The sequence below is a fragment of the Coloeus monedula genome (assembly GCF_965178545.1).
Source record: "Coloeus monedula genome assembly, chromosome: 1".
Classification (NCBI taxonomy): domain Eukaryota; kingdom Metazoa; phylum Chordata; class Aves; order Passeriformes; family Corvidae; genus Coloeus; species Coloeus monedula.
The window spans coordinates 63,199,569-63,222,908 of record NC_138781.1 but is presented as its reverse complement, the minus strand read 5'-3'; the positions used below and the strand labels follow the sequence as shown (position 1 = coordinate 63,222,908).

Genomic DNA, 23,340 nt, shown 5'->3' with positions numbered 1-23,340 from the left:
TATTCACAGGTTTATCTCCCCACCACACCACCAACTGAGCATGGTTCTTATGCCATAAATAATATTTCTGCCGCCACACAGCTCTTCCAACAGTCCCTGTTTCAAGTCTCTTCTTCCCACCAGAGTACACAGCTGGATGACAGGCCTGCCAGATGGCTGGGCAGGGGCACCAGCAGCCGGAGCAGGCACCCTGAGCAGCACACTCCAGAAACACAGTGCTGAGCCTTGCCTCCTGTGAAGCTTCTGCTGCTCACGCCAGGCTGGGGAGCAACCTTCACCACCTCTCTTCTCCCCAGACTAGAACAACAGTTTTCCCTCAACTTCAGGTAACACTGAAATTTCTTGGTAGCAGATAAAGACTTTTTTCTTTTCCCTGCTTACTTTTTTTTTTTTTTCCATAAAGACAGGCTGGGAGAACAACAGCTGCACTGCTTCTTTCCAGCTCTCCCAACCACTGCGGTGTGCTCCTCATGCTGCACGGCAAAGGAAAGGCCCTGACACTGCACATGCCTCCCTCACTCCACCTAACCCGTGCCTGCCTGTCCATTCCCTTTCTCCTTGCACCAGGTAAGGCTTTTGGAACAGGCAAAGGCCCTTCACATGCTCCACTTAGTCTGGCAGATCCTGTTAAACTATAAACACAAGCACTGTAAACTGCATTAAAAGTTCATAAAACAACAGCCTACCCCCATTTTTGTGTCAAAGCCATTCAAAAACAGCAGCAAGGCTGGTGCAAAGAAGAGGTCAAAAGGCTTAGGCCCAAACATAATGCTCTACCACCAAGTAACATCTTACTGAAACGATTCTAACTCTGAAAAGATTTTACAACTCTGTGGTTGGCTATTTCCCTATTGCCTGTAAGCTGAAAACTTAAAAGGAGCTAAATAATAATTTTAAAATGCGGCAGCAGCAGAAACAGAACACTGTCCTCCAGGTTCCCTGCCCTGATAACAAGTAAACACAGGTAACACCTTCTCAACTCCCTGTTTTAGGGATAGAGAAGATGTATATTATTTGATTACCACCAGTGACAGAAGCCAAATGAATTAATATGTTATACAAAACATTGCAAAGCTAGTATGGTTGACAGAGGAAATTACAAATGTTTTATTTAAAATCCTACAATAGTTTAGATTGGAAAAGCCTTCTGCAGGACATTTAGTCCACTCTGTTCAATGGTAACCTGTTAAAAATTTAAAAACTGAGGACATTTCACTTTACCAAGTGGTACTTTGAACCTTGCTGAGTAAGAATGGGTAAGTTTTTAAACTGTGATGAAGAACCAGTTTGACTACAAGCAACTGTATGCACTACAATAAAATATAAGCAAAATATTATTGTTCACATTACATGAGATCAGAATAACCCCTTCAATCCTTAAGGTTTCAGAAGATTCAGTTTAATAACCAAAAGAAGTGGCAGGTTGCAGTTTCAACTTCTCAAGTGTTTTGAAAGAGTACTTTTTACAATACAGCTCTCAAAGCACAGGAATGCTACTGCATTTATCACTGAATGCAAAATACTTCATTTAGTGTATCAACTGTGCTGGTGCAAAACGTGTCGCTAATATGAAACAACCACTAGTCACCAACTCCCACATACAAACTAAGGAGAGAAACATTACTCGCCAGATAGGGTTTTATTGTCAAAGGTGCCCTCTGCCTTAACTCTGATCTCTGAGTGAAGCCCCAAAGATGAAAATTTTTTGTCAAGTTGCCAAGCAAGAAGTCTGGAAACTAAAATTCATCAATGGCTATCAAAAATTACGGACTCTAGAACTGCTGGCTTCATTGCCTGCTAAAAATATAACCAGAAATGTAACTCACCCATCCACATTCCATGGTGGGTATTCATTCCATTCTCCATCCCACAAGCAACAATGACCTGACAGGTGGCAACTATTCTTGCTTAACTGTTCTAACTGATAAACAAGTTGAACTTGGAGAAAAGCACCTTGCAAACTGAATGGAGCTTGAAGTTCACTGCTTCTATTTCAGACCTGCACAAAAACTTGCAAAGCTGAAAACATTTTTTCCCCAAGTTGCCTGTTAAAGGACATTACGACTCTGCCTACCAATTCTAACTTCATCTTAAATGAATGTAAAATATCTAAGTTCTAAAACAAAGCCCGAAATCAGTAGGAACCTGTTCAACCGTCATTGTGCTAACCCAAATTCTGGAAAAAATCATTAAGTGTTACCACCCAAAAAAGACCCCTCTCCTCTGAGTTATGCTACCTACATAAAGAAAACAGCAGGTCAGCAGCCAAAAAAGCCACTACCTGGCAGACATGTCATTCCCTATTCAGACAACTGGCAGACCCAGTAAGAATCCACTATGAAGCACGCTGACTAAGAACATAAGACTTCAACTTGGGAAGAAGAACCCGTGTTCTAGCATGAAGTAACAGGTGCTCCACAGATCTCATAGACTAATAAACCAGAAAGCAGATTTAAGACAGGAGTCATTGGCATTTCTTGGACTCCGAAAAAACGCTGCATTAATTAATTAATTAATAGAAACCACATTTCATCACATTTCTCCAAGAGGCAACTCAAGTATCCGTGTTTAGCTAACACAGGCCTGTGATAGGAGGCACCCTATCAAACATGCCTGAGATTCCTGCCCTGCTCTGGAGACAATCAAATCACAGCAGAGCCTGCCTGTGCTGGCTCACACATTCATCAAGGGATCACAGAAAGTAAAAGCAGCATGCTCAGGAAGAAGAAGCAGGGATGTCTGAAATTATGGAGTTTGTCTTCCCATGATGAATTCCTACTTCCCTGGAAATGTCTGAGCATTGCCTGCCGATGGGAAGTAGACAATTAAATTCTTATTTTGCTCTGCCTGTATGCACAGCTCTTGCTTCACCTATTAAAGTATCTTTACTTCAACCCAGGAGTTTTCTCACTTTCACACTTCTGATTATCCCCTCCCACCCACTGCAGGGGAGTGAGTGTGCGGCTGTGCTGGGCTGAGCTGCCTGCCAGGGTGAGCCCACAACCCAGGAATATACCCTAAGGCTTAACTACAACTACTGATGTTAAATCTGCAGTACATGAATGAAACAACACATCTGAGATCAACTGAAGACTTGGAATCTATTGCCTCATACTTTCCGCATCAGTCGTGCAGGCAGTGTCAGTCTCCTCCACTTCTAATGCCCAGTTCATCCATGCACCCATGAAAAGAAATACCCCTACATTTTCTAAAGGTGGCCACCCTTACTCTCATGCAAGCCACCACCTGTCTCTCAGGCCTAAACCTGCTACATGCCATGCATTCCAAGAGTGACTTGTCCACCTGGATCCCTCACCACTTCATCTGTAAGTCTGTGGATTTACTGCAACTCTCCCTCTCCCCTTGCTCCGCCCTCCAGAGAGCCACACGGCCCCGTTGCCTCCAGCATAGGGAAATGGGGGAGAATAAAAGAAAAGCATTTCCTGACCACTGTGGTCAGGAATGTGCTTTCACAGCACACAGGCATGCAGGAAACAGATTGGCCTCATGCCACCACCTCCGATGCAGAGGGGGTGTGTGTGTATTTCTGGATCTCTCACCTTAAGGAAACTGCAAACTGCCAGAGGCAAGGATCATAGCTGCTCAGAGGCCTCAACAATCATTCTTTGGGTTTCTCCCTTACCAGCTGTCTTTTCTGAAAGGAAAAGGCCTCTCTGGAATTTAAACTTATCCTTCCCTTTTATACCTTCTGAATAATACCAGATAAGCCTGCCAAAAGGTATGCCCTCCTACTGAACCACTTACAACATTTTCAACAGGAGAGAAAAGGCCACTGTACTTTTTTTTGGAGGCCCATTAGCCTGAGGGCATGAAGAAAGATTTATGCTGAATGGAACTTCAAAGCCTGAAGAAGAGTATCTACTGGGAAACATAAAACTGGTCCCAGAAAAATGACTGATCCAATCCCATTTTTCTCATGTTTTCTGAAAGGAAATTATTTTAATGTTGATCTTGCAATGAGTTCAGGATGAATTCCCCATGAAAATAAAAGAACAACTTTTTAAATGAAACTATTCCCTCTCTCTGTGTCTGTAGCTAAAAGAAAAAAAAAAAAGGTTATCTGTTCAGTATGCAAACAACTTCTAAGCTGCTTTAAACAAAAAAAAATCAATAGTGTTCTATTTGGACTGAATTATTCTGAAACGCTTGAATAGTAAGTAACTTAAACCTCCAGCACAGACCCATACCTGTAAAGACATTATTTTCCAGACTTGTGTTGGTCTCATTTGCAACATCAACTAAAAAGAAACCAAAACTAGGTATTAAAAAAGACACCAATGTTTACCACTTAAGTATTTATTAAAACAAATTTTAAATGCCCTTACATCCTTATAATCTCCATTTCTTACTCTCTTTTGTCTCCTGAAAGGTCTAAAAAGTGATGCAGAGAAAGACAAGGGGAAATAAGTGTTCCCACCATACACAGAACTAGAACCGAAGTGTCAGTGCAGACAGGTGCCATTTTCTCAGGCAAAGTAGACCTGAATTCTTCAACAAAGAGAACTCCATTAATAAAAAATAAAAAAACCCAAACACAACAACAAACAAACCACAAAACTAAACAAAGCAAAACAAAAAAATATATATCCTTTTGGCATCCTATTTTCTCACAGACATGCCATTACAATCCTCTCTCCCGGAGGGATTATTTGGGGATCCCCTCCCCAAAATACTAACAAAAGCAGACTGGAATTAGTCTAACAAGGATTCATATAATCCTGGGGAGAAGGGATCAAAATCCTTCCAAGAGCACGACCGTGTTCAGCTGTGCACAGAGATGGTGACAGCCCAGCAACAACTCTGCTCTTGCTGTTCCAGCTGTACAGGGAATTCAACTACTGCGCAGCTCAGTGCAGAAGTCATGCACTTTCAATGAAACCCACGTGCTGCCCGCAATCAGCAAGGAAAGCTGTGCCTCTGCTGTGCCCCCAGCTCTGCTCAGGGTGTCAGGGCTGGACAGAGAAGCACACTGTGAGTGTTACTTACAGAGCACCCCTGGAAAAGCATAGTGCTCGCCTGCAAGCTGTGCAGGATGCCCTGCTGAACCCAAACAGACCAAACACTCTGAACAGAAGACACCAGAGAGCTGATTAAATAAAGTCTACATCCTTCATGGCACATGTAATGTAGTAGTGCTGTTCTAGAATATGTTAACACTGCAGTGGTGTTGTTGAACAACACATGGCAGCTGATGCCCTGAGTGAACTAAAGAGCATGGACAAAGGAGAGGTGGAAGTGTGAGTTTATTCACCAGGCTGTCACACCACCAGTGGAAACCACTCAGCAGATGCCTGCACCTGCTAAATTCACATTACTATTTTCTCCTCACTATTATGCAGATATGAGCATGCGACGTCAACTACACACACATTTTACATTTTTTCCCCCCTTAAAAGCGTAGTTTAAAATATTTTGCAACAGATATTTGGTGAATCTAAGTTTTTGTTGTTTCATTACCACCAGTTTTTATTACTCCTGTTTTAAAATTTAATGTTATCTGATGAGATTTTGTTGAGTTAAAAGCAAGGTTCAGGATTCAGTAATACAGCAAGTTTTAAAACCATCTTCAGAGAGGGAAGGAAATCCCAGAAATGTCTTTCAAAATGTTTAACTGTCTACTTAGAAGGAAAAGAAAAAACAAACCAACAAGTCCCATCCACTTTGACACTCACCTGCCACACCACTGAAACCACTCTGATCAACTTCAAACAACACAGGCTCTTTGGAGCAATGGCAGTGTTTGGTTACTTCTTTAGTGATTTTGTTACCCCAGCAGTCTCCAACACTCACAGGGCTCAAAAATCTATGGCATTTTTATTTTAGCAAAACAGATTAATACACTTATTCACATTTGTTCTAAAACATCTCATCATGAAATAAGAAACAATCAAAAACCCAAATTTCACCCAACTGCAGCTTGCTCAGCCTCAGCAGTTGCCATGCTAGCAGGCACTAGGTAGAACTAGATACCTGCATTAGAAAACAAAGGAAATAAAGTATTAATCCTTCAGAACTGGAACTACTTCTTTCTAATCTTCCCTTTGCCAAGAAAAACAAGGGAAATAATTTTATTTCTGTATGGAATCAGAAAACCCTACACCCTGGGGCCAACCATACTGTAAATTTTTTAGGTCACTTGAACTGCAGCAACCTTCCTCTCCACACCCTCAACTCTCTCTCAGTACTGATGCTGCAAAGTCACTTTTCAGAGTCATGTGACAGAGATAAAGGCTTTTTCAGACGTGGAAAAATAGTGGCATTAAGTGGTTTCTTGAACTACTGACAATAAAACAAACCTAAAAGCAATCTCAGGGAGCTCAACAGGAGTTCAGTTCCTCTTCAAAGAGAGGCACCAAGAAATGCCTCGATATTTATCTAACAAGTTCACCTAAAATTCATTGGTAGCCCAGTACATTTTCAGATTAACTGTTCAACAGTTCTATAACAAAACAGCTTTCATAGATCATCTTCAATTACAAACGTAATTTACTACATGACCAGAAAAAGAGAGTAATATAATAATTTCTGAAAGCTAAGAATATACTGAAAAACAGTTTTTACACCACTGAAATATTCAAAGGAAATTTAAAAACCAATTCCTTTTTCTTGAACAGAAGTTTAATTCAAACTCATTAAAGAACATAATGAGAATGCACTAGCACATGAAAGTATGGCAAATATTACCCTCAGCTAATCTCTAAGTGAGCTTCCCCAGAGCTATAGCAAAACACTGCACTGCAGGGCACAGCTCAGTTAAGCCCTCTGTAAATTGAATATGACATATGCTGTGACATAAAGCACTGTCCACCCCACTCTTTAAACCACCAGCACATACTTCTGTGCATACATTATGCACAAACAGCTCAAAACATTTCTAATTTCTTTACAGGAGTGAGAACCATCACATTTCAAATTTCCCCACCCAGTCTTCAAACTTCTGAGCAGTAGTGTAAGGCTGTCTTGCTCCTTAGTAATACTTCAATTCATCCCATTTTGCTAAGCAATTCCAAAACAAACGTCAAGTAATACCTATTAACCAAATGTTTCAGACTTAGATCAGCTGGATTAAGATGTGTGGTGCTTTATTCTACATCTTTTTAAGCTATCGAACTACCAACAAATGACTTTTTAACCAAAAAGACAATAAAAAAACTTGACTGAAATAAGTAAAAGGTCACATTAAGTTACTTATTTCTGTTTAATTTTAACCACTTGAAGCTGACAACTCTTTCTAGCTCTGACACTGTAAATAAAGCATTGCTGAAAACTAGTAAAAGACAACCGGAATGCAGGCACAAGAAAGACACAACTGCTGAAACATTACATTCTAATTGTTAGTGTTGCAAGCCTGTGAGAATGACCACACACACTGGAGTTAAAGACAAACAGGGAAAAAAAATTAGTTTGATACCAAATCCAGAAAAAATAAGGGTTTGAGAATACAAAAGGAAAAGGTGCTTTGCAAAAATACTGGTATCAGACAAAAAAAATATAAATCACCCAATGCATGGATTTTGCCCCTAAATCTGAAAGGGGAGATCCAGGAGATGAATCACTAAAAGACAGCCTTATTTAACTGAAACAGGGATGGTCTTATGGCTTCAAGAAAGCACTCAGGTTAATACCACTCTTGGGCAGTGTTTCTCAGAGCTAACTCCAGTTTAATTAACTGTGTGTTGAGAAATACAGAGACTCTCCTTTTGCTGTAGTAATGTTCTTCTGTGCCCTGGATATTTCCACTTGATCCCTCAATAACTCAAGAACTACAACAGAGCACAATTGGTATCAGTGGGAGATTCTGAATCAGTTCAGCTAAAACCAGTCTAAAAGTTGACTCTGGGGAACTTGTGTGTCAGCATAACTTCTTTGATGCAATACCCCAACTAATCTAAACAAAATTACAATTACTTGACCAAAACTGCCATTCCAAGCTATTAAGAGTAGAAAAACCACTGTGAGGATGGTTTGCACCCAGTATTTCCTATTCCTTAGGAAAATTAAACAACATCGATTCCAACTCTGAAACTGAAGATTGGAAGCTCTCACCTTGGGCATTACTAATTCCCAAATAACAATTGTGAGGCTGCTCTATAGTGAAAAAGAGAGGAATATTTGCAAGGATGCAGGCACTTGAATATCAAGCGTTGTGTGAAATTTCTTATCTAGCATTCTGAACACTGCTGAAAGATACAGAAGTATCTTTCATACTTTCCTCCAGTATTAGTGCTGAAAGAGGACAACTGAGTCTAAAGAGGTGATCTCTGTATCATGTAATATGTTGTTTGTCCAGCTTGGGGAAGGAGAAAGGAAGATATCCTTGAGACACATAATGTGGTCAATTCAACTGCCTTCAAGGAACTGGTTTCTGAAGTAGAGCTGAAAGCATCTTTTCCTCTATGAAAGTTAAAAGTGGGCAGACGAAAAATTTAAAAAAAAAAAAAAAAACAGACACCAGGTTTTAGTATGTCAAGAAAAGGTAATGCAAACATTCTCTATAGAAATGATCATGCAATCAAATGATCACAAAAAGTAGCAAATCATGAAATATGTAGTTAAGAGGACAGCTTCATGCAGAATGGGTTTGTACAATACATACCCAGATAGGATCTCTTGGGAGGTGCTTTGATTTCTTCATCCTTACTATCTGCAGCTACATAAAAAAAGAGTTGAAGGGAAATAAAAAAGAAAGGAAAGACAGACTTTTATGATTAAACGCAACAGTGGTTATTTGAGTTACCATTTAGTCAGTTAGTACATTTTATTCACTAAAAAATAATATCCAGACCAAAACATGCCAGAAATTTTAGTCCCCATGCTTTCTATAAGGCTCCCACCCCATGATGTTAAGATAGGATTGAGCAATAGGAAGTTCTAGAACAGTCTCAGTGCACAACACAACAGTAGTGTACCTATGAGGGGGAAATAAAGGCTTAAAAAACCAATGAAACAGACTGCTTGATTCTTACTTTAGACTACATAAGCTCTACCTTTTCATGATCAGAGAAAACAAGCTGTTACCTCAGCAACACCGGGTCTGTAGATATGTATGCATAAACAGCTGAGACAGTAGTTGCCTTGCCTCCAGTGGAAAATGCTGTTCAAAAATGCTGTCACAAAGCCCAACATCAAGAAGGGGAGAACAGACCTCATCTGCAACCATGCTGCATGCTAAACTTTTTTCACTCTAACCTTCCTCTGCCAGTCGAAAACCATGTATTACACAAGAGTGTTTTCCAGTGCCAAAACCAAAGCTCTTCAAAGGATCAGAGTGCTATAATAAGATACAAGTTATAAAGCAGACTAAGTCAACCAGCAAAACTGGATGAATGACAAGAGGAAATCATCTTCATGTAAAAACACAGGAGTCCATGTTCTACTTGTGGAGCCTGGGCTGCACAAGTAAGGAGAGATGTCCAAGAGCGTCATTTTAACAAATGTTCTCCACTAGTTTTCAGTATAGTTCATCCATTCAGGGGGCTCAAAATTTGTCACAATGTCTTGGGCATAACTAGAACTGAATCTTTGTTGGAGAGAGGTGGGAGGCTGATTTGGGGAAAGAAAAAGAAGATTCTTCATAATGTGTCTGTCTCTCCAAGAACATGAAGAGGCTGCTCTGGCCCACCAACATTCCCAAAAGCAACCAGATGTTCAGCTGTCTGTATCTGTGACTACCTTGCTTCAGCCACCTCTAGGCTCTCGAGTCAAGACATAGCACATGCACAATTTGCATTTCAATATTCAACTCTTCAGCATGGTAGCTCCATCATGCCCCAAAATACTACAATACTTTCAACAAAAACAACAACAAAGTTAACAAGAGCCCTGGCGTCCTCTTCTGTACTGAGCCAACAACACCACATACATATGGCTGCACAGATACAACTTTAAAACTTGGGAACAAATAAGGAAAGCTATTGTTACCACAACAATGGTACCAGGAGATCTGCATTAGAGCAGTTAAGATGCAGTGAGGTTAAATACAGGATAAAAGATGAGAAGCTGTTGTTCATGCCCGCTGATTTCACCTGAAGACTCTTTCGTGTAGCTTTCAGAGCATTCATATGCAGGGGACAGAACTGTCCTATCACAGGAGGTTTTAAAATGAAATTGGGGATATTTGTTGTTTTCATATTTTGCCTGTTTTGGGTGCTGGCTTTTCCCAATCTGAATTGTTAAAAACATGCTACAAAGTCCAAATTTAAAAAAAAAAGTAATAGAGAAAAAGTAACCATTGGATATATGAAGAGGACTTGCTCTGTTTTCAATCAGTATGTACTGAAGGATAAAGTTTATGTATCCAAAACAAAAATCAGAGAAGGCAGGAACAGCACAAGATGGGTTCCACTACTTTCAACTTAATTTCATTTTGCAATAGTAAAAGGGAGTAGGGAGCAAAATCCCATAATTGAGAAGTAACTGTGAGAAGGGAAAAAATTTAAGAAAACTCAAATCATCTTTTAAAGTTCTCTATATAGAGTCTTAAAAAAAAACCCCAATCATTACTAGAAAGTCTAGGGATACTGCATTTTTCATGCTATGATAGTTACCCTACTTTGACAGTTACCTATCAAAGTACAAGCAAATTGACTGAATGGTTTTTTATGTTCTGAATAGTTGTTGATATTTTGGGTATTTTAAGCCAGTAACACCACCAAACAAGCTAAAGAATACAGAACAAGTTTGTCAGGATTTGAAGAGATGGCTTCTTATTGCTTCAAGATAGGAAGCAGATTCCCTCTGAACTAGTTATTACTTAAGGGACCTAATTTGTGAGGGGGGGGGGGGGGAAAGGCAACTCCCACATAACTGAAAAACACTGGTAAACATATACTTATGCCACTTGGAAGAAATACCACATTTAACAATAATATAAGGAAACAGCAAACTCCCTTCCACTGAAATATCCAGTTCTTTCTAAAATATTTTGGATTATTTTGCAGAAACATTCAAAGGGAAGAAAGAAAAGAAAAAAAAAATTTAATTAAGACCAGCCATGTGAGAAATAATAAACTATATTATCATACAGAAATGGTGTGCCTTCCCTCAGGACTCTGCAAGGTTAACAAAAAACAGTGACTTCAAACCTAGCCCTTCACTGACTCAGCAAGCTACAAGGAAAGAAAGTAAGTACACAGAATAATCAGCTTGCCTAGATCACCATAAAACTTTAGAGATAAGATTAGGTGTATGATTAGAAACACAGTTCTCACTCCTACTGGTATCATGCTTGAAACCTATCATTCCGTCCAGCTTGAAAGGAGCTTTGTATGCATCTGTATGTTTATTCTGAGCCATCATACAGTTGTCCTTACTAAACATCAATCCCATGTAAGAAAAATATTCCAACTATTCTCAATGTTTGTGGGAGGATGCAAGCCTTTCGATGAAAACAAATAATTAAAGACCACAAGTAGGTAAAAATCTCTCTAGCAAATTCCATATGACAAACTGAGTTTTAGGAAAAAAGATCAAATTACACAATGCAACCTTAAGGAGTTTCTATCACCTGCCAAGGGAAGGACTGATTACCCCTTAGGAGACTGTATGTCTTTCAGGGAGAGTTGCTGAAAGAGTACCATATACTAAACGGAAGAGCCTGCTTTTCTTGTCCAAAGGTTACTGAAGGAGCCTGCAAGTACGTGTACATAAATGTACATAAGAACAATTTCCTCTCAGAGAGAGCAAACAGAGAAACCTCTCTGTCACTCCACAAAATGTTTGCACAAACAGCAGAGGAGGAGGAAAGCATACATACCCCTCCCAAATGCTTCCTGGATTTTAACTGCTGCTAAATCTGGCTGAAAATAGCTTTTAAGTCATTCACCCTGCCAGACTGATGACCCCTGTGAACACAGCAGCTTGTGTTTGGAAGATGGAGCGCAGCTCCTCTTCCACATGAATTAATTTACCTGAATAGTTTCACACTACACTCCACAATGAGCAGGAATGGAAGCAGCTTCCTTAGCTATTAGAAAAACTACCCTACTGCAGAGGCAGAAGCTGCTGCCTTCTAATGGCGGCTGCGGATATCTGGAATTGGATCAGACCCTCAATTATTACAGAGTGTGGAAGAGAACAGATGGAGAGAATAAATTATACACCCTTAATGACAAAATAACCGACAGAAAGTTGACAGTGTTAATTCTGTTCTTGTTGGTAATAAGCTGTTACATAGAATGTTGTAAGTCAAAGTCAACACAGAGAAACAAAAACCTACCCCTTTCACATTTCTTATCTGCAGGGAAAATAGCAAGGACTTTGCACAAAGACTGAACATTTTATTCAATAGAAAGTAACAGTCTGGCCCAACTGAAATTATCAACGCCTAAAAATTAACAAAATCAACCAAAATAAAAATTATGGGAAAATTCCCATAAATCCCAACTAATCCCACACTAAAGCCAAAGGAAATGGTACATAAAAAGAGATAGTTTTGCAACTATGATAAGAAGAACCTGGTTTTTGACAGTCAGTAACTCAGGTAAGTAGAAAATTATTATCTACAAAAGCAAATGTTTGCAATTGCAACATTTAGATAATAGTGTATGATCATAACTAAGAACTTGGTAGAAAGAACAGCTGAAGAAAATAACTTCTTATTCCAGCCAAGATCTTCAAAAAAAGCCAGGTTAACACAATAGCATAACAACCAGCTCTATACTCAGAATGTAGTATGAAATATTACAGAAAACTCCAATTTCTAGACTGAATCAAGACCTGTTAGAAATAAAATTTCAGCTGTACATTTTTATCTGGAAAACAAGCAGTTTCAAAAAAAAAAAACTTTCAGAAAGTGCTACAGTGGGGAGACTGGATTGCAATTAAGACAGAACTTTTGTACTAAGTACAGCACACCATACTTTCAAAAATATTTATCCTGCAAAAGCCATTTCCCATCACTGACCTGCAAAAGAGCGGCGTTTCACATTCAGCTCGTTGGACACACGAACTTCAGTGCAGAGTTTCAGCATCAGTAACATTGTAATGATCATGATAATGCTCTGCCACAAAAGAGGGGATTCAAAATGCCTTCCAAACCTAAAAACCAAAAAGAAAATATGTAAAACATCTAAGCACCTGGAAAAGGAAATGCTAAAAATAACAAGTATGGAAGGCTGAGGAAGTCAGAGTCACCGGACAAACCTAGCTGCACATACAGTAGCTCAGAGCAGGAGTATCTAGTATCTGAGAACCTTATTTCAACATCCCAGTGGACTGATCCCAGACACACTGAAGCAAGAAGCTTAAGTCTTTGCTTCAAAAGCCAGCAGCAAACCTATTGTTTTGAAAAGAGAAGCACATTCATTAACAGTAAGTCAGTACAGAGAGACCAGAGAGTTATGCCACGTTAATACCAGTTATGTGTGCTCTCCACACACACACTCCAAAGATTTCAAATGGACTTCTGTGCGAAACTTTTCTTTCTCAATTTTTCATTTTTAAATTAAGTCATAAAAACAATAGCACTTGTCCTATAAAGAAGTAAATACCCACAGCACTGCCTAGACATCTGGGTGGAAAAGCCAGGTCTGAAGAACAGACCAACTATTTCATCAATTGCTGTCTTATTTGGATGAAGATTGGGAAAGTAAGGAAGTATAGATGATATGTGACGGGAGCTTCTGACCACTTCCTTCACACAACAGAGTGGGTCAACTTGGATTATGGCCAGTCTTGACTGAAGAGCTTACTCTTAAGTGATTGCACAAGATTCTGCCACAGGAAAAGGAGAACCCTTCAGAGGAGATCAGTAATGCTCCAAGCTCCTCTTCCTACATTACTTGATGAAAGCTCAGCAATCCCCACCACACACTCAGTAAGTACATTAGGGGTAAAAGGTAGACGCTTATGTGCAGCCCTCGAAGCACATTGCATTTACAACAGGAGGGTACACACACATCACAGTGAGCTGCTTCTCTGTGCTCAGCTCTACCAGGTTTTATGCCTTGAAGACAGAGATGCTGAGGAAGTGATTTGGTCAGAACACATTGCTGTCCTCCCCAGCTCCCTTGCCTGCACTGTAAGGCACACAGGCTTTCTAAATTTCCTAACAACACAGTTACTAAGGTCAGTCTTTGACCACATCAGGCTGACAGAGCCCTCAGGCTCAATAATTGCCACGCCCACAGGCAATTATTGCCCTCCTCTTGACAGTTCCTGTTTTATAGCACCCTGGCAAAATGTAATTTGTTATGCCTGAGCTACTTTCACGGCAGAGCTCCATGCTAGTATAAACCAGCTAGGTTCACCATCATGCTCTCTCACACTACTGCATTTCCACTGCAGCTATTTCACCAGAGAGAGATTTTTTTGTTATGAGTCAACTAATAAGGAACAGGAGAGAGACTGGAAAGTCCTTGACTAGCTTCCTTGGAAATCTTCCTGTGCAGAAGAGCCAAGCAGCCCACATCAGTGAAAATGGCCAAGTATTTCCTGCCTAATGGCATACAGCTGAGGAAAAGCACACCACCTTGAGCCTCCAGACCACTGCCAGGGGCCCACCCGTAACTACTGCAGGAATACCAGTTCTCTGACCTTAGTCCTCCTCTTCTTTCTAGTGTCCATGGAGCCATTACTGTAACAAATTTGGAGGACACTATGAGGAAGGAAATAAAGAACACAACTGATAAGCATAATCATAGGCAGTGTGTGCTCTGGATAAGGCTTTCACTGCAAATGCAGGGGAAAAGAACAAAAGTTTGGCCTAGCCTATGTCCCAGGCTCATGATTCCTGAGCTCATTCAGCCTGTATTGCTGACTGTGGCAAAGCTCCCCTAATCTACTGGAATTCAATACTATTATATTTGTCTCTTACTCAGGGAATGAGAAAAAATATGGGAAAGACTTACTGAGAACTGCAGAGCAGTTAACTATAAACTGGTGTACATCAGGTTTAGAAAAACCATCTCAAATTACAAATGTATTTGCATGTAAAAATATAGTAATGCATTTAAGAGGGGGCTGAGCTAGCAGTACAAGCTAGAAGCTGTGATGACAGTAAATCCAGCCACAGGTTACTGCAAGGTTAGTTTCTCCCAGCTGATGAGATTATTGGTCACAATAATCTGCTTGCAGTATAAATACACACTCACTACAAACACAAATAAGCATAGCCACCTGCTGTCTGATCACAACTGGTCATGAGATTCAAGTATTGCTGCAGACCCTCTCCCCTTAAACACTAGGGGAGAAAAATGTAAAACAAAACTCACAACACACAAGAGAGTTAAAATGGAAATTTAAAAATTCTTATGGGAATTTCAAACAATGCACACCACCTGTAGGGTTTTTCACAACCATCCAGTCAAAGACAACAAAGGTTATACAACAAAACATACTCATGTGAAACCTATCTCCCCAAATACCAAACCCCAGAATGAGTCTTCCAGGCAACACAACCCTCTAAACTAGATCACATATACAGGAAAACAAACAGCTGCCATGGAGACCAACAGACAGAGCAAACTACACCACATGGATTACACCACACTACCTGGGCAGCAAGACTGAAGGGAATACCAGTATCAAGGACCACTCTTGGGTTCTTGAAGCTGTAAAAGTAAAGCCAGAACACCCATTTTTCTCAGGATCATGGACACAAACACCACTCCGAGCTGCTTACCCTACTTTGCACTGATATCCGGGCCTGGCAAAGCAACACTAATCCAGTTTAAGACTCCTCAGGCCAGCTTGAGCCAGGAGCACTGTGGGATGCAGAGCATGCTTCCTTTCTGCCTTGCAGACATTATTCCTGTCTCTGCTTAAGCAGGAGCCAGGAGAGAAGGAACATTAAGGTAATTAAAGCACCTTATGGGAGAAAGATCAAGAGCCTTAGGATACTAGAACAGGCTTGTGGAAAAGAACAGCTTTGAAGTCCTGGGGGTTCGGGGTGACCCCTGTTATTCTGCATTTTCATCCCATAACTACAATGTTGAGTAATAAAGTGAACAGCGACACTTGGGGTATTCAAGGAACTCAGACTTCGCATGTCAGACTACAAAGAGACAAAGAGCTTTTCCACTGTTTATTTCCTTTGTAAAAACAAAAGAACTCTTTATTTCCTGTACTAGTCAAATATGCAAATAAAGGGAGGGAGTGGCTTACATTTTATTAGTGTTTCCATAGCCTTCAAATGACTAATGCATGTTCAGGGTGATGAAGACAAGAGAAGTGCACGTTCAAGCCAGAGCAGAGACTAAATAGTCATTGAGAATACCACGTAATTCCATTGGTACAATTTAATTCTGTTGCAATAATCCTGCTATTCCAGTCCTGGGCCTACTTGAAACAGCAAATGCCAGTTGTGGAAAAGAAGCCTAAACTAGACCAAACATACAAGGTTTTCTTATCACTTTTCCTAAGACATCTTTGAAAAGAAACTGACTGCTGTTGGTGCAGCCAGATCACCATCACCCTGACCACTCTGTTTCCTCCTACACTCCTGGATGCTGTTCCAGCTTTCGTCCGCTGGCTGCTATAAATTTTTTCAGTTCTTTGGGAAGTTATAGTTCCCTAGGCAACATGGAAAGCACACAGGATACACCACACACCACCAGGATCCCGACAGATAGCCCAGGGTAGCAGCATGGCAGCTGTCCTGAAAGTAATCCAGCACAGTTACAGAACTTAACCTGTAGGATTTAAGCAGGAAGAAGAAACAAACCAGTTTTGCAACAGGATCTTTTGATATGAGGTTCCTCTTGACATGTAAACTTCCAAGACTTTATGGAACATCTCAAACCAAGCTCCTCATTTGGGCATACAAAATTCTACTTTATTTTCTGCATAAAAATGTAGCGCATCTTATCCCTGCTCTCTGGCACTCATACAAAGGAGGAGGAATTGTATAACACTTTTGCTCTCAATATCTGAGCAAGATCAGCAGCAGGCCATACATAAGGCAATCTTTCAAAGTTGTAGTCATTCTGTCAGCTTGATTTAAAGCATCATCCCACTTTCCACACATGGTAAAAGCTGGCAAGATCCATTTTAGTAACAGAAGCCTTAAAAGCACAAGTTTCTTGTTCTCACAGAAAGTCCTTCAAACAGACATCACTGCTCCACTTTCTGAAGCCAGAGCAGCACCAGACAGCAGGGATCTGGTCCACAAGTGGCACTGTAGGTGCTACAGCATAATAAATACATAGGAATCTACCCCTAACAAGAGCAAGTTCACCATTTCTCTATAAATTATCTCCAGCTCCATACTTGAGTCTTTACACCTCTATTCTTAAACAGGGAGCTTATTCCATTGACTCCAGCACAGAGAGCTCCCAGTTCTACTGATATTGCTGTTTTAAGAAGACTTTTTGTTTCACGTCAACTGATGTGAAATGGGTAGAGCCTTACCTTTGCTCAAAAATAACACACTCTATAGTCTCCATCCTGTCCCTGGCTGTCAGAACTTGCTCCCACAGTTTGTCTTAAAGCAACTATTTTGTGAGAGCAACTACAAAACTGGATGGGTTTATTTTCTGGTTTTGGATTTCTGTGGCACTGCTGTATGAGTTTTAGGACAGTGTCCCATGGAATTCCAGCTCAAAACCTTTGGAAAGAGCATTGCCTTCTTGGAAAATATACAAACCATATTAGAGGATGACAACCATTTTACAAAATGCAGAACTGAAAAATAAAGCCAAAAACTTCTGGGGATAGCAGAAGTTATTTCTGGGGTAACATAAGTACTTTTGGCTGCATTTAGTCAAGATACATATAAAAATGTCTACAGCTGATTTCTAAGAAATCTATAGTTCTTTTTCCTCTAGCTATTTATTCTGATTTTAATATTAGAAGAAACTGTAATTTATCTCATCATAAGCTCTGTTTTTAAAAAGAAAGGGCGAAGAGAGAGAGGGGGCAGAGAGGGAGAACTCACAAGTAAGTTTTTCTGCATCCTCCACCCCCAACCGATTACACAACTCTCACCCGCCTTCTCATTCCTGTTCTCAACCATGACGATGCAAAGCTACTCAGCTGGCAGCCTGCAGGCCACATGAACCCAGAAGATGTGTGCACCTTGATCCCAGCTAGTGCCATGGGGCACCCCAGAGCCATCCCACAACTTCAAAACAGCCTAGGACAGCTTAAACAGATAATTAATCACCTCAAAGCTCAGGGTATCCCTTGAGCAAGAAAACAGAGCTAACGCAAGAATGTGTAATAAGACATACGGCACAGGCTACCAAAAAATGGTAATTAAATGTTTAATTAAAAATGTAGAGGGAAAAAAATTACTATCAGATCTTTTCGGAGCAGGTCATACACTTTCATATGCACCAGAATTACAAAGACCTGGAGTTCTGCACTGCCTCTTGATGTCTATCCACAGCACAGACTTTCCCTGCGCTGAGCAGTCTAGAGAAACAGTGACCTGCGGGGCTGGAGAAGACAGAAAGGAGAAGCAGTACTGACAGTGGCAGTACAAACAAAGGGGCAGCTGATGCAATCATAAATCATATCCAGCAGCTATTGGCACCCCAAAACAAATATAGCTTTGACATGTTAGATAAAATTGTAATAATAGATTACTACTAAAAATAAAGTAAACTTGGTACCGAGTCTAGTACAGCAAAAATCTACTTTTCACACTGGTAAACAGAGACTCCCTTGTGTGATGCTGTAAGCACAAACTCCATTCTTTTCCATTTTTTTTAAAGAATTCTCTTTAAAAGGTCAAAAGACTTAAAAATGGCCAAACTTCTAGTTTCTTTTTCCTAAACAAAAGCCATATGTGCATAAACAAACTGAAGTGGAACCATGCCCAATTGATGTCCATTGCTATCCATACCCAGTCTTCATTCTTCCAGACCAATCCTTTCCCAAAGTCTTTACACAAAGTTATGGCACATTGCTGGAACACAGCAAGGCCAAACACACATAACCGAAAGCAGCAACAACTCTTTAAAGATGACATTTTGATATATTGAGTGAAAGAAGCATGAAAAATGGATATTGTGTTATTGTCATCACTAGCAAACTGAAAGTTCTTTGGGCACACCCTGAAATTAAGTGATTAGCTGTAAGAAAGATGAGGAGGAGAGGCATTGCACGGAGCCCTCGTCACTTTAAAAGACAGCTTACCATTGGAGACAATCTAATTACAGAAACAGAATTTGTGAAAACAGGTAACTCGAAACAGGACTGTTACCCTTGATCTCAGTAGTACCTTTGTTCATTGGCTACTGTCACAGTGCAATCCACCAGCTGAAACTGTTGACACATACAACATGCCAAGAAGATTAGGAAGCAAATACTCTGTTTGGAGGGGAGATGAAAGGTCAAACTTAACCCACTGCAAAACCAGACACAAAACCAAAAAAAGATAGCCCCTGAAATAAACAAGTACAGTTATAAGAACCTGTGGAACCTGTCACTCCACAAAAAGAATGTGAGAGAATTGCCCCATAGCTGAGGCAAACAAAGTATAGTAAAGCCATATTTTTGGAAATACGGGGAAAGGTGGGAGGACTGGGTGTGTTATGAGTAACGCAAATACAGAAAGACCAGCACTACTCAAGAGCAAAAATACAGAAGCAACATGGCATAAAAGGCTGGAACAGTCTGTCCTTGTGAGCCTCAAATTCAATGCATGAAATTTCAAGGAAAACCTGGAAGTAACAACAGAAACAAAATACAGAAATGTCTTTGAAGTTAAAAACAAAACAAACAAACAAAAAACAGTAGAAACATCAGCCACCCTAGGAAATAATACGTCCTGAAAAGCAACACTATTAAAACTTGAAAGTTTTTAAGGCCTGACAGTTTAAGTACCTATTTTTGGATCAGGGTGGAAAGGAAGTCAGGAAAAATGACTCTGGCTCGAATCATGTGCTTAATAACTAGGGGTAAATGAAGAGAAACCAAATGAAACCAGCAGCTATATGGCAGCAAAGTTTTCAGAAGAGAGACTTAGAGTAATACTGGGTTTGCTAAAGGGATGGAGATGTCAACTGGTACTTGGGGAAAAAAATTATATACAGAACAAAATTACTTGTATGAACAGTTCTATCCTGGCACCAGAATGGATTAAATTATTTAATAAATTTAAAACAAAATAAATAAAAACCTTCTAATTCCTGCCAAAGAATATTACATACACAATCAAAATAATTCTGCTGTTTATGTCATTATCGAGAGCACTGTGTCCCAAATAATGCATTGGCCATAGGTAACATTAACCAAATAATGCAAAAATTGAGTTGCCAAGATGCTCTGTAGGTGCATTTTAACCATGTTCACAGACAGTCTTCCTCTAATCATACAGATGGCCCAAGGATAACATCCACCCTCAATGCTTTTTCATGACTTACTGGTGCTTATAACTAACTACCAGGGATGCCTAATTTTTCAGGCAGACAAGCAAAATATTCTCTCCCAGAGAACACTGAATTATCATTATGCAAGTACTGTTTTGTCTTTTAGTTCAGCAGAACTAGGAGACAATTCATTGCAAGTACAGACAGAAAAGTTTCTGTAGGCTCCTGCCTGCAGTATTTCCCCAGAGTGGCTGTACCACTGGCCAGCAGCAAGCCTTGCACTACCCCTGCAGCCAGACACACCTGTGCACGTGCTCTGGGAAGCCATTCCATGCTAAGCTCCAGGGTGACCAGAGCCTACGGAGCGCTTACACACGTCAGGGAGGGATACTATTATGTGGCTTAAATACTCACATTAAAAAAATTACATACTTGTAGCAACAGAAGTGCATTCTCTCTCTTTTGAGGTATTGACAAATCTTTCAACATTGACATAAATTATAACTTTTCATTACTTGCAGCATTTATACTTTTGCACATTTTTTAACTAGATGTACTTAAAATCAACTCAAATTAAAGATGTCTCAGTTCTTCCATAGTCTGAGTCTCACTTAACAGATGCACTCACCTGAGTTACCTAGAAACTGCAGGCATCTCCATTCAGATATAAGTCATTTGTATATTTTGACTACCTCCAGTGAACCCAAAAATATGACTATTTTTCTTTCTCAAACTGTCAGTTCAGGCTTTTCACTTCTCCTCCTCCTGCCAGTTCCTCTACTTTCCTTCTGCCCTCTGCTTTCTCTATACACTTCTCCTCAGGAAAATACAGGTCCAATGCAACAAGTAGCTCTGATCTAGTGATGATTCCTCTGTTTGATTGCCAGCTTGTGGTGCCTGAAAGGGTCTCCAGTTTTGCCACTCCAGGACAGCACTTACATGTTGCATTTTGCTGTAGCAGAATCCAGGAAGCCATTATACAGAGTCAGAGGAGGTTTCTTTAAAAAGAAACTAGAAACCAACAAAAGGATGCAGCCTTTTACCTATGAGTTCCTTATGGATTACAAAGCGTTATTTTGTAGTGAAAACAGAATCACAGAATAACTGTCCTTAGTTGCAGTAATTGCCCAGACCATTTCGTCTTTGGTTTCCCAAGTACATTCTCAGTGGTGTAGCATCTGTATAATTAAAAGTAACAAGCAAGCTGTTAATACCCCTGATTCACAGAAATCAGGCCCTAATAACATTTGCTTTGTCCAGCAGCACAAGACCTAAATATGGAAACAAGCTTGCTCTTAAGTATTGAAAGTGGTGTTGAAAGCAAAAGAAATTTGCTTTTGAAAGGCAGCACATCTTTTGCCTGCTTACCCAAGAATGAGTACTTTCATCTGTAGTTGTGCATGAAGATCTACAAGTGAACCCCTCTGAAGACAGCTGGCATCCCAGGAAAATGCAAGAATATATGGCAAGTGTTCCAGTGACATTAATGCCAACTAGACACTAGAATAAGTAGGACCGAGGCTTTCACTCTGAATATGGAGCTAGGGGAGCATGAGAAACGTAAAATACAGTCAGCAAGAAAAAAACCCGACTTAGCATAAACCTCTTTACCAACAAGTTAAAAAGTTTCATCTTGGAAATCAGAGCACTGATAATCAGATCTGGCAAGGGAAATAGACCATGCTCACGAGCCCAGTTCATTCTACTTAAAATAGACTCACACAGATACAAAGACGGCATTTAGATCTTCGAGAGAAGAGAAAACGTACGTAAAACATTATTTCCTCAAATATTACAATCAAAGCTTTACAGCTTGCAAGCATGCACCTTTAGAACTGAGCAGAAACACAGCCAACTTACCAAAAAAGTATCCGCAGAATGTTTGCGACCAGCAACACCAGGCAGACGTAGGTGGAGAAGCCCTCCGCGTTCTGGGTCCGCCGAATGTCCCGGTACTGGGGGATGTAGGGTACGACGCCGCCGAACACCATGGCCCCCGCGGCGCCCCACGACACCAGCTGCTGCATGGGCACCAGCAGCCACTCCAGGCCGCCCGGCTCCATGCCGGGGGCGCGCGGGGAGGCGCTCAGGCTGAGGGATGCCCTCAGGCTGAGGGTGCCCCGCCGCAGCTCTCCGGCCGGGGCCGGCTCTAGCCACGGGCGGGCTCCTGGCCGGGATGCGGCACCATGGCTGCGCCCTCTCCCGCGGGGCCCGGACCTGGGGAAAGGGACGGAGCGTGAGCCTGGCTCTGCCGAGGGCGGCTCCGGCCGCTACCAGCCGGGCGCTGGCGAGCCCGGACCACCGCCCTACCGCCGGCGGGTCGGGGCCGCCCCAGGACCAGCCCCAGCCCGGCGCTCCGCAGGGGAAGAAGCCCAGCCCCGGCACGGCAGCCGCGCCACTCCATCGCTGAGGAGAGCGGCCAGCGGCCGGACAGGGCGCGGACACGCGGCTCCGCCACCACCTCCGCCCGGTCCCCGGGTCGTGCCTCCGAGGGGGCTTCGCCGCCTCCCTCGCCCACCCGCGCTCTCCCCGCCCCGCGGACACACACGGCCGCCCGCCCCGCACCTGCTCCCCGAGCTCCGGCCGCCGCCTCCGCCTCCATCCCCCGGCGCCGCTCCGCGGGCGGGCAGCGGCGGCCAGGGCGGCCCGTGACGCACCGCAAGCGGCCGCGCCTCCGCCAATGAGCGCCGGGGCCGCCCCTTCCTCCAGCGGAGAGCGGCGGCAGCGGGCGCCGCATCGGCCGCGCTCTTTCCTCCCCTTCCTCCCGGCTGCCGCCCGCGGGCGGTACCCGGACACGGCGGGCGGCTCTACCCTGGAGGGTACTCGGCTCTCCCAGGCGCACCTGGGCGCCTTCCCCCCGCAGGCCGCACTGAGCTGCCGCCCCGGGTTCTGCTCCTCAGGAGTTATGGAAAATTCCGTCACACCTCATGGACAAGGGGGAATGGTTTCAAATTGAAAGGGAGTAGATTTGGATTAGGTGTTAGGAAGAAATTATTTACTGTGAGGATGGTGAGGCCCTGGAACAGGTTGCCCAGAGAAGCTGTGGATGTCCCATCTCTGGAAG

General features: G+C 41.8%; 1 protein-coding gene across 4 annotated transcripts in view; it reads right to left on the bottom strand.

The window, feature by feature from the left end:
* SLC66A2 (solute carrier family 66 member 2) overlaps positions 1-23,340 on the bottom strand; it is a 74,733-nt gene that overhangs the window by 44,280 nt on the left and 7,113 nt on the right. For 2 of the 4 annotated variants that reach the window (XM_082280504.1, XM_082280503.1), the window contains 3 exons: positions 22,137-22,493; positions 12,926-13,059; positions 8,618-8,671 (listed from right to left, as the gene is read on the bottom strand). In XM_082280504.1, coding sequence (XP_082136630.1) covers positions 8,618-8,671; positions 12,926-13,059; positions 22,137-22,339 — 391 coding nt within the window. In that variant the 5' untranslated portion in view covers positions 22,340-22,493. Of the gene's footprint in view, positions 1-8,617; positions 8,672-12,925; positions 13,060-22,136; positions 22,494-22,841; positions 22,950-23,340 lie in introns of those variants that run through there. The other 2 variants (XM_082280502.1, XM_082280505.1) reach the window with 2 other exon arrangements.